The sequence below is a fragment of the Berghia stephanieae genome, chromosome 2 (assembly GCF_034508935.2).
Source record: "Berghia stephanieae isolate SIO BIC M18660-M18661 chromosome 2, UCSD_Bste_1.3, whole genome shotgun sequence".
NCBI lineage: Eukaryota > Metazoa > Mollusca > Gastropoda > Nudibranchia > Aeolidiidae > Berghia > Berghia stephanieae.
This window is the reverse complement of record NC_088361.1, coordinates 66,694,712-66,707,211: the sequence shown is the minus strand read 5'-3', so window position 1 is coordinate 66,707,211 and position 12,500 is coordinate 66,694,712. Positions and strand designations below refer to the sequence as shown.

General features: G+C 35.2%; 1 protein-coding gene across 5 annotated transcripts in view; it reads left to right on the top strand.

Annotated features, from left to right (window-relative positions):
- LOC144965372 (uncharacterized) overlaps positions 1 to 12,500 on the top strand; it is a 75,576-nt gene that overhangs the window by 8,767 nt on the left and 54,309 nt on the right. The window contains exon 1 of one of the 5 annotated variants that reach the window (XM_078900631.1): positions 1,237 to 1,779. The exons of 2 other annotated variants lie outside the window; for them this stretch is intronic. In XM_078900631.1, the coding sequence (XP_078756757.1) occupies positions 1,633 to 1,779 (147 nt within the window). In that variant the 5' untranslated portion in view covers positions 1,237 to 1,632. Of the gene's footprint in view, positions 1 to 1,236; positions 1,780 to 8,115; positions 8,314 to 12,500 lie in introns of those variants that run through there. 2 more of the 5 variants (XM_078900632.1, XM_078900633.1) reach the window with 2 other exon arrangements.

Sequence of the window (12,500 nt, the reverse complement as noted above, 5' to 3'; positions counted from 1 at the left end):
GCACTCGGTGCTTTTATATTATTCACCATTGCGTTTAGCCAGGTACCTACTCGCACTTGAGTCGACGGGGTCATGGACGTTAAGCGCCTTAGGCAATGAATCAATGCAGGGGTCAGAGTTTCGCGATTACAGTCACCCAACCGTCCACTCACAACATGAAAGTCACTAACTGAACCTGCTTTTCATAATGTTTTTATTTTCTAATGATTTTATGATAGAATCGTTGAATTTTTCTGCCAATGTTGAGCAAGCATAGCCGGATCGGTTTCAGAAAGTGTAAACCATAGTTTACCTGCCATCAGTGATCTGTTCTTTGGGTCAGAAGAGATAACAACAGATACATACTTTAACGCATTCGACATTGGTGAAATGTATTGTTTTCCAGACTTTAGGTACTAGCGGGTATTTAAAATCGCTAGTGCTTCATGGACACCGATGTTTTTTTCCAGGTTAGACCAGGTACTTTTAGCTTTTTATCCGTGGATCTTCTCCACGTTTCTTTGGGTCTGCCTCTTCGTCTTTTGAACCAGTCGTCTAAGGCCCCGTGTCCACCAAAACAGAATCGAACCGACTAAAAGTCGTCAGTCTTTCGAAAAAAAAAAAAAAGGACACCATTATTTCCATCTATCTGACTACTAAAAGAAAAGCAACCCGTGTCTAATGTACCGATATGAAACGATACGTCTTTTGCTCATTTCCGGTAAGACGCTGGGAATTGTTCATGCACTATTTTGGTCGGATCGCGTGATGAGTCATCAGCCATTTCAATCGTCTGAGATTTATTTTTTAAAACACATTTTTGTGATCAGATCTAAAAAATATAATATCAGAATCGAACTCAGCACCTCAAAATTAGTCGAACTCATCTCTATGGGATGAGTATTTTCTGGATCGCTTCAGTATATGCTCTGCATCTTCCTCTTTCTCACCACATGAGCAGACTGGTGACTGTATCAGTTTCATGCGTCTGCGCATATTAATATTATATATTGGCCTGTCCTGAGGCGGAACAGGATTACTTGTTCATGTCTGGGCAGCATTTTATGGTTCTTGGGATGGTTAGTTTCCTTTATGGGTAAATATTGTTCAGCAATTCCGTTATGCGACACAATTGCTGAGAGCAAACAATGTCGTATTATCAGTGATGGTAGCTTATAATAACCGCTAGTTCATCACGGTAACGATACCCATACCTAAATTAATGATAACAACGCTAGGGTTGATTATCGGTTCGTCATTACAAGCAAGTGGTACTTGTCAATCACTTTACTTTGTATCTTACTGTCTGTTGTTACCCAAAACCCTATCCGTTTGATAGTCATTGATGTTAACATTACTACACCATTGAAACTGAGTCTGATGAGATGACGACCAAAATTATCGTGTTTGTTTAAACAAATTAAAATTGGCCCGTGGTTTTAAGATATAATATTATGTGATAATTAGTGAAAGTCATGATTATCTCTTTGGATATTACTTTTTGCGATTGATTAATGGATACGGAATTTATGATGCTAAAACTGTAACTGTTATGACATTTTGGTGTCGTAGTCGTATGATTACGAACAATCGGTAGGATTGTTGTTGTTGTTGTTGTTGTTGTTGTTGTTTTTGTTGTTGAAGTTTGTTATCATGTCCACCCCACGGCCTTGCGTAGGCTGCGGTGTGGTTAATGAGTGTATGTGTGAGATTCGTCTCCGGCTACACCAGAGGAGAAAACTCAATAAAGTTCATTTCGTGACGATTCCCCAAGAGTTTTGGTCACAGCCAGAAGAAGGTGTAAGTAATAGTGAATTTATTATCATTGATATATCTTTTGTTTTTGTATGAAATATGTGTCCTTTATCCTATTTCTTTTTAAAATGGTGATTTTTTTTAACCTCAACAACATCTCAAATCTTACGAAAATCAACCAAGCTAAAGGTTTTAGAGATAACTTTATGCACAAAGGCATTTTTTTTTTTTTTGGGGGGGGGGGGGTATCTAATACTATGAATATAGTTGACTGAAGGGAGACTACAATGAAAATGTCAATTTATCCGTGTTTTTAGGGAATTGAGAATGGATTCATCACTGTTGTGTGGTGGGTTCTGTCGGCAAAATATTATGATAACTAATGGAAAGTTATTTACCCGTTTAATTTACACATGGCTATGACTCAGGTAATTTGTTTGTTTAAAAACCCGTTGTTCGTGTTCTCCTGATGAAAATGTATTGTGCATTGTCACAGGGAACAACGATATTCCTCAGTTGTTGTATGCTTCTATGTTTGTTAGTTAGTTTGTTTTTTGTTTTTTTTTTTGTTGTTTTTTTTTTTTTGTTTTGTTTTTTTTTTTGTTTTTTTTTTTTATGTCTGTTTGCTTTTGTTTCTTTTGAGCGTGATGTTTTCCCTGTTGATTTATCAATCAAATATATTGCAAATTAAATCAGCGTCACTTGAGTCAAGTTGACAGTTTGCTTGATTTTTCATTATTGGGATACCGTTTGAAATTTACGAGTTGGATAACCGAAATGCTCGGAACCTCGTAATGTTATGCAAAAGAAACTTGAAGGCGTTTAACAAGTCTAGTTTAAACATTGAAAGATGACCTAATATTCCTGTCTAAGGTGTCTTGACCAAGGACACCCTGCCGAAAGCAGAGTTCGCATAGATTTGTTTGTTTTTTTCGTTTTGTTTTATTTGTGTGTGGTTGGGGGGGGGGGGGGCGAGAACCAGTTTTTTTGTTGTATTTGCTTTTTATTTTTTGTTTTCTTTTTGTTTTTGTTTTTTGGTTTTGTTTTGTTTTGTTTTGTTTTTTTGTTTGTTTTTTTTTTGTTTCTTTGTTTTTGGTTTTGTTTTTCTCTAAAGTTCAGAGTATTCTATTATTGTCTTAGAAAATTTCCGAATTACTTTCCGGTCAACGGGAGAAAATTAAGCTGAAGTTTTGACGTAATGGTCTACTATTCAATCCGATGGGTAAATATCATTTTAAATTAATTGTTGTAAGGGAGGTGATTTTACTCTGTTATTTGATTTAAAACTGATACAATTGTTGGTTTTTATCATCTCATTGTAAGGTAGTATTTTACACACAACTAAACAAAATCATGGGGTGACTGTTTTTATTTGTAAGATTCTTGTACCATTGCATTTTGGAATTCAAGATGAGTTCCGATCGCTGCCGTGAGCTCATGACTGCACAGTTGGAACAAAGTTAGGATTCCAAAACGCAAGAATGCATGAAATCTTCTATTCTACCCCTCAAACGATTCTAATTTCGTTATTTTTCTTTGAAATACATTCTTTAAAATATTAAAAGATACTACTTGTTATTTGCCCTTTTACAGTTAAATTTAACCTTTAACAATCTGACCTTTAAAATATGTTTTTATTTTATTTTTTATTTTTATTGTAGGGGAGGGGGTGGTATATTTTCGCGTTACTGTTTTTACTAGGAGGGGCAGAGAGAGAAATATCATTAGCTTTTATATAGAGCAATATTTACTTAATGTTCTCAAAGCGTTTTACAAAGGATCCCTGGCCAACGAAGCACGTAAGATATTGGATGAATCATGCGCCTGTTAAGCAAGATGACAATTTATTTTTGTCCGACAGAGCCAACACTGATAACGGACAGGTACTCATTTTCTTCTTGATTACGGCGAGAGAATGTGAATAACGAACCTTTTCCAAGGACTCAACTATGCTGTACTCAGAGCAGGGCTCGAACCCAGGACCTTCCGATCCGAAGGCGAGTGTCATACCACAAGACCAAATAGGTGAAAGATTAACCGTCTTCCTGCATCGATAGCAACAACTGGTCACTGGTCATGTCTTGTCCTACACATCAAGTTCCTTTGACTAGGGACCCTTTGTAAAGCGCTTTGGGCACGTTTAGTTGATTTTGCGCTTTATAAATGCTCACGTTATGCTACCCAACTCTGATTTTCCCTCCTGATCGTGTAACAACTCCCCAATGTTATATACTCGTTTCTCCTCACAGGATATAAATCTTTATTTCAATTAAAATCAACAAGGTCGGTGTTTTTCCACTCCTTTTTTTAATCTGTAAAATCTCGCAGTGTTGCCAGAAATCTTTTTGCGAAATCGCAAAGGTATAAGCTATAAGTCGCAAAAGTAAGGGAAAAAAAATCACAGATTCATATTATTTGTCGCAAACAGCATGAAAAAGTAGCCCAATTCGCGACTTGTCGCCCAATCCGACAACTCTGAAATCTCGTCATTGCACAGTAATTAGATCACAACTCTTGCATGCGCTGAATAAGTGATATCAGTCACGCATGAGTTGTGTTTTGAAATACACAATTCACACGAGTCTCCTCAAATCAAACTGTCAAATCTAGATTGAGATACCTTTTTTCAAGGTTCGTTTCCCATTCATCGTAACCGTCGTCACAATCCGAGCGTCACTCGCTTTTCAAACGCATCCCGCATTAATTTATCTATTTATACCAATTTTGCATATCCAAGTCAACGTTGCGTGATAAGGAACGCCTGGGTTTGATCAGTGATAGCTTCTATGTAGATTGTATCTCCACTATTTTTGTTTATCCCTTTGTGCCCCTAACTGTACTCAGAAGTACCATTTACTTAAAGCACAGTAACGTGATTAAGGGGAACATTTTCATGCATGCCACGTCTGTAAACGAATTTCCATTTTTTTGGATGGATAAAGTATATATTATTATTATTGTTATTATTATTATTATTATTATTATTATTATTATTATTATTATTATTATTATTATTATTATTATTATTATTATTATTATTATTATTATTATTATTATTATTATTTTTAAATAATAATAATAATAATAATAATAATAATAATAATTGGAGTTAGAAAAGTAATTTTATTACTAGAGTAATATTATTTGTTTGCGAACCACGTGCTTTGTTCAGGGTCTAGTGTTTTGTTTATCTTCGGCTATACGTTGAAACGATGTGCTTATTCGCAGTAGTTCTGCGCTCTCCCGTATCTGAAAATTAGTCTTTGTCCCCTCACTGAACACAACACTGTATTTTCTGTTCAAAATGGCGTGTTGTCGAATGGCTTGAAGTTGAATGAAAGTGTGTTAGTTTGAGACGGAAAGAAAAGTAGGAATGATTGAAACATTTTGTGTGACTTAGAATTGAGATTCTGAACGTTTCAACTTTTCCTTCAAGTCTGAAACTTGACAAGGTCGTGTTTTGTTTTGTCTTTGTTACCCCAATTCTTCCCCACCTCTCCGACTTGATCATTCGTTCACATCTTGAAATCTATCAGCTTGTCTGTCAGAATAATTTAATGAGAATAGTTCCATCCCCATTTATAGTATTATTTACAGTTAAATATATTTTATAAAATTCCAGGAATATATATATATATATATATATATATATATATATATATATATATATATAATATATATATATATATATATATATATATATATATATATATATATATATATATAGAGAGAGAGAGAGAGAGAGAGAGAGAGAGAGAGAGAGAGAGATAGAGAGAGTTTTCATATAATATCAACATGCGGTTTTGTGGCCTAATGATGTGACACTCTCCTTCTGACCGGTAGGTACCTGGTTCGAGTTTCGGTATGTGTGGCGCTATATTGAGTCCTTGGAAAATGCTTATTACTCACATTTTCGTACCGCACCACACTCCGTGTTGAGATAAGTGTTGGCCGGCAACAGCGTTGTCCCTGTCGAAAAAAAAATGTAATAGCGTCTTATATTAAGGTCTCATCCCACATTGTGTTTGTCTCAGGACCCCTTGTAAAGTGCTTTGAGCACATTTAGTGAATATTGTCCTAAATTGAAGCCCCCTTTTCTATTTCGAATGTTTAGTTTCAACTTAAGAGCGCTATTAACCTGTTAAATAAAAGCAAGAAATAAAATCGTTTTCTTTTTTTAAATATTTCCTTAGAGGGTGCTTTAAATACGTTTTTCTCGACTCTCACTTTCAATTCTGATATTTAAAATATTGTAACAGGTAAACATAGTACGGCAATTTAACATGTTCTACATCCACTATAAGTTGTTTTCTCTGACAATGTTGCCGTATAGATTTTGAAATAGTAATGATGAAAATATCGAACCAACTGGAATTTTGTTGTAACTCATTAACGGCGAGACTAATTTTCTTACAAATCCTTATTTCTCACAATATTTATTTGCTCATCACCGTGACCCTAATGCAACTAGAGCTTCGTGGGGGAAAAGCCAACAGCTTTTAGCAGTTTGAGATTAGCTTACAAACGACACCGGCTTGTAAAAGTCTAACATGAAATAATTTATGAACCTCGCTTGTAAATTTTAACATAAAAGATCACCAACGAACCTGCATGTAAAGGTTTGATATAAAATGATCAACGACCCCCCTGAGCTATCCCCCCCCCCCCCCCCCCCCCCCCCCCCCCCCCGCTTGTAACGGTTTAATAAAAAAAATGATCAACAGAATACCCAAAATAGAATGAAAATTATAATAATATACCCACCTCGCTTGTAAAAGTTAAACATAACATGTACTATAAACCCTGCTTGTAAATGTTTAAGATAAAAGTATGTAGGTTTACGAACGTCGATTGTTAAGATTTAACACAAAATTATCCACGAACCTAGCTTGTAAAGGGAGTAACTGTTGTCATGTCGGTTTTTTCATGCTTTTGTAAGTTTGGCCACACAAAAACAAAAAAACACATTATCGAATCATAGTAACTGTGAATTCTGTATAAGAATGTAGGAATGGTAATATAATATTATGTTTGTGAATCTTAGTGGCGCCAAATTGAGTCCTTGGAAAAAGGTTTTTTTACTCGCATTCTGTCACCACACTCAGGTATACAATGAGTACCTGGTCGGTAGCAACATTGTCTCTGTCCAAAAACAAAACAACTGTTATAGCGCCTTAACGGGGTCATGGCTTATCCTACAGTGTTGTATTGGATTATGACCTTTTGTAGAGCACTTTGAGCATATTGATATGATATTGCTCAACACAAAAACCTCAAGTTTTCGGAAAGGGGGAGGGGGGTATGTTAATGTTTTTGTTTTTTGTGTTTTTTTTTGTGGGGTTTTTTTGTGTGTTTTTCTTTTGTTTTTGTTGTTGTTGTTGTTGTTGTTTGTTTATTTGTTTACCTAATGACCTAATAGACCTAAATGACACTTGCCACTCCCATCTTCCTCTCAGAAAAAAATATAAAAATCAACAACAGGCGAGTGACTTGGCACAACGCTAGCTGTCTCAGGTTTACAAAAACGCTAATTTAAAATACAAAATTGCACAGTGCGCTGTCGACAAAGATAATTTGGAAGGGGGGGGGGTGCTATTTTTGTTTTGTTTTAGTTTGTTTTTATTATACATTTATTAATTTATTTATTTTTGTTTACATTCATTCCTTTATAGCCAGCTTTTATTTAATGTTTATTAATCCGCAATAATTTTCACCTTTCATTTATTTATTTATTTATTTATTTATTTATTTATTTATTTATTTATTTATTTATTTATTGACTTATTTATTTATCTTTCGTTAACTTGTTTTCTGTTATGTTTTGATATCTATTTGCGATTCATTATTACACGGTTCAAAACCATTCTTTCTCTTTCTTTTTTTCTTTTTTTTTTGTTCGCCCTCTATACAACACACACATACACACACACACACACACACACACACACACACACACACACATACCGGGACATTCAAGTGAAATACTGAAATAGCTGTTGTAACTCTACGAATCATTTATTATTTATTTTCTAATGTAATACAAGCAATAAATTATAACTATTTCACCGCCCGCCCTCACCCTCTTTTTCCCCAGCAGACTATCTGATCGCCGACCTTTCCGTCAACAATTCGTCACACCCTGTCGTCGTTCAATAAATATAACTTTACCACAGTGGCCCCCACCGATTATGCCAGATAAGCACAATTGATGATATTCCAAAATCAATGATTGCCCACTAATATTTTTCTTACTTGTTCTTATCTCCCTTTTTGCAATGATGTGCTGTAGTAGGAGAGGCATAATGGCGTAAATTTCTCATAATAATTTTGGATTTGAATTTTTTTTTTTGGTTAAGAAATTAAGATAGAAATACCCATAGCATAGAAATATCAATTCTGTAATATCTTGTAAAATGATGAATGATAATATAGTACGAGTTATAGTGATTTTATTTCCTACTAAAAACATTATTCGTCAACTAAAAGGACAGCAATAATTACACGTTTTTACAAAGGAAATTTGGCAAAATGAGTCTCACGGAGCCTTTTGATCAGAACTCTTACTGTATTTACTGCAGGGTGAGTCTCTTTACGTGTTTAATTGTTTGTTTTTCAATGGTGATTAGTTTTGTTTGTAAAGTTATGTTAATTTGTTAATTTATTTTATTGTATTACACGAGAAACCCCGTTTTTTTTTTTTTTTTTTTTTAGTTTATTTGTTTGTTTTGTTATTGTTTGTATGGTTTTGTTTGTTTTGGAGGGTTGGTTTTGTTCTTGTTATTTTTTGTTTTGTTTTGTTTTTTTGTTTTGTTTTGTTTTTTGCTTTTGTTTTTGTAATTTATTGAGGGGGGGGGGTTACAAAGAACAAAATGTGACTTCATTGACAGACACTGTCATGATGTCACAGATAATCACATAATATTAAAATACGTTATATTTTTCCGACAAAACATTTGCTGTCGCTTTATGACATGAAATCATCAATTAAAAATACTTTTCATTTCTTTCTCTTTCGCTAATATCGGTCTTGGATTTGAACGATGTGTTTGTTGTTCGTTTGTATTTGTTTTTGTTTGTTTTTTTGCTTTGTTTTTTTTTGTTTCGTTGTTTTGTTTGTTTTTTGTTTTGTTGTCTTGTTTGTTTTTTGTTTTGTTGTTTTATTTGTTTTTGTTTTTTGGTGTGTTTTTTTGTATGTTTGTTTTGTTTTTTGTTTTTTTTGTTGTTTTGTTGGAATTTTTTTCTCTTTTGGTTTATTTTGTTTTGTTTTGTTTTTTCGCGTCCCTCTGCTTAGACATTTAGCCGCGTCTGTTAAATCAGGCGGGATATATATTTCGAAAAGATAGCATCTCATCCAAAGGGGAGCGAGCAACTGTAAATATTTGTTTAACGCAACAGCAACCGGGATAAACTGTGGCTGCATGGACTAGGCTAAAAAAAAACCTCAATTTTTGACAATGGTACTATACAAGTTGTCATTCGTACTTTTATCAACATGATGATTTTTCTCATTTAGAAAATTCAAAGGTTTTTTTAATTTTGTTTGTGTTTGTTGGGGGGGGGGGGTGGGCGGTATATTTTTTTTTTTTTTTTTGGGGGGGGGGGTTGTTTTTTGTTGTTGTTCTTTTGTTTGTTTTTTTGTTTTTGTTTTTTTGTTATTTTTTTCTCATGATTTTTTTTTTGGTGTGTGTTCAATGCCTAGTTCGATTATCTGGTATACTTCCAATGCTACCAGTTTTTGACTAAAATCTCTATCAATAATCACCCCCCCCCCCCCCCCAAAAAAAAATTTGATGGTTTCATCATTTATATGGCCAGTGATCGTTTATAATTAATCTCGCCTTTTATTTAATATAATTTGTTTTGGTTATCTTATACTGTTACTTTATCTACTAATATATCTATTTATCCACCTGTCTATTTGTCTATCTATCTATTTATCTATCTCTATCTATCTCTCTATCTATTATCTATCTATCTATCTATCTATCTATCTATCTATCTATCTATCTATCTATCTATCTATCTATTGAATCGTGTTTGATACAAATATGGTACGGATTGTGCTCGACATCTAGCAATTGACCGAATTATTATTTTAATCTTTACCACAATGTTGGAGTCAGTCTCCATCGATGTTTCAGGCCTTTTCAGCCATCGTCAGGACTGTGTGTTACATGAGTTTGGTTTGTTGTCTGTTGTTGTTTGTTGAAGTGGTTCCGGTTTGTAGTTGATTAATAAGTACTTCCGTCGATGTGGACAAGTATTGTACATCTCATTTTTTCGTGTTGAGTGTACTATAATCAAACACCCTCATGAAGCCACACTCAACACGAAAAATGAGATGTACAATACTTGTTCACATCGACGGAAGTACTTATTCATCAACTACAAACCGGAACCACTTCAACAAACAACAACAGACAACAAACCAAACTCATGCACCACACAGTCCTGACGATGGCTGAAAAGGCCTGAAACATCGATCTAGACTGACTCCAACATTGTGGTAAATATCAAAATAATATCTATCTATCTATCTATCTATCTATCTATCTATCTATCTATCTATCTATCTATCCATCTATCTACCTATCTATCTATCTATCTATCAATCTATCTATCTATCTACCTATAAATTAATATGTATATCCATATGAATCTCTCCCTAACTCTTTCTTTAACACACGCACACACACACACAAACACACACACACACACACACACACACTTGGTTTTGAGAGGGCCTTCGTCCAATCACCCATTTATGATTATACAAATTTTAAAAATAAAAGTTTAAAAACAACCCCCCCCCCCCCAAAAAAAAATGTAACACCAAAAACTAGTACCGAATATAATAACTATTACTGAAGATGATAATACGCTAAAATCTATCGAACCATATCTATCTACGTCTACTTGAAAACGATTCATCTAAAAGCTTGGCTAATAATTGTCTTGAATTGAGAAATCGTCGCAAATTGCTTGCCGAATTTCGAATCCCCCCCCCCCCCTCCTTTTTTTTTTTTAAACTGGCATGTGATTAGACGCCCTCAGCCGGGTCCACTGATGTAATCTGTACGTAATCAAACTATTTTTAAGAAGATGATGAGGATAGTAGCAAATTGTTTATTTATTTTACTTATTTTATTATTTTATTAAATTTCATTTGATTCCCTCTGTGTGTATGTGTGTGTGTGTGTGGGGGGGGGTGTATGTGTTTGTGTTTGGGTGTGTGTATATATGTGGGCATGCATATATTTGTGTGTGTGTGTGTGTGAGAGAGAGAGAGAGAGAGAGAGAGAGAGAGAGAGAGAGAGAGAGTGTGCGTGTCCGTGTCTTATCGTAATTGTTTTTGTTTGTGTGTGTTTCAAGTTTTATCGGTCGTATATAATTTTCTTTACTTTTTTTTTCAATAGATACGTTGTTTGGACGAAGAATAGAAACTGCCAAGTAATCAAATTTATACAACTCTGTTACGCCTCGCTTACCGCCGTTGATATCGTGTGCCTAGACGTTTTGTATTGTTTTTGTTTTGTTTTTTCCCTTGGTACCCTGGTTGTTCCCCCGTGTGGTGTCCGGGGTCCCTCAACAGAGGGGGTGCAAAAATAGCCCAACGCCAAACCAGCTTGTCGTAAAAGGCGACTAACGACATGTGACTGCCCCTTTTTGAGTCACCTGGTCCTCCAAGTTGGGGGTTGTCGAAGGGTTAACACCCCTTCCGTTAAGCTCAAATTGTGACAGAAATACAAACGGACAAATCAAATCTGTTTTTATAGCTTAAAGTCTCCGTGGTTCATTTTTATTTGTCACCCCAAAAATGATGTTGAATTTATCAAACAAACAAAAAAGCAACGACAACGATACGGCTAGAATGAACCAATCTTGAATTTTGAACATTACATACATCGGACAAAATCAAAGAATTCGAAGTATTAAAACCATTTCAATTTGTATTTAGGGCCTCTCGTGCACTTGTATGAGAATGGGCGAATGTGTAATTGAGTGAATGAATTGGTGAACAAATAAAAAATAAATGAAATAAAATTACCTTTATTCATCCCAAAGGGGAAATTTGTCTTTAGGGTCTATTCCAAGGGAAGACTGGAATAACCCAGGCGTCAGCCTCAATGCAGTGCCGCAATTTTAGCTTGGCGAGGTGATTTGCTCAAGGCCACACAGCACCGGGGCAGGGGTTCGAACTCGGTACCTTGCGGGTACGAAGCAAAGACCGTACCGCTGAGCCACGGTGCCTCCTATGTATGAATGAATGAATATTTGAGGATTGTCAAAGGCTTGAGTTGTTTTACTATACGTTCGCATTTCAGAGATCTGAATTTGGAATTCCTGAAAATATTCTATTGAATCCACATACAGAGAATGGTTTCTTGAATGTTGAACAATGAACCACCTCATGGAAGACCCATTCATATCAGTGCGCTTTCGTCACACATGATTGAGACTCTAGATTTCTCCGTAGGCACCCCATGCTCAGCGATCCATTTAGATTTATAGAACTGACCTCAGAATATTCAAGTAGAGTCGCACCTTGAGATATTTGGCTTTTGTCCTTGTCGTGGCATTCATCGCCGATTTCATGATATCATGTTTTGTCAGGTTTTAAGTCGAGCGACAGTAGGATTTAGTTAGTAAGTGGATGGACGACAATAACTGAAAAACGTTGACTGCGGCCTAGCTTTTCTTTGAGAAAGCACTGTCCACACATTGCCTCACTCGACTTAATGTGTGAATAAGTAGTAGCCGGCGCT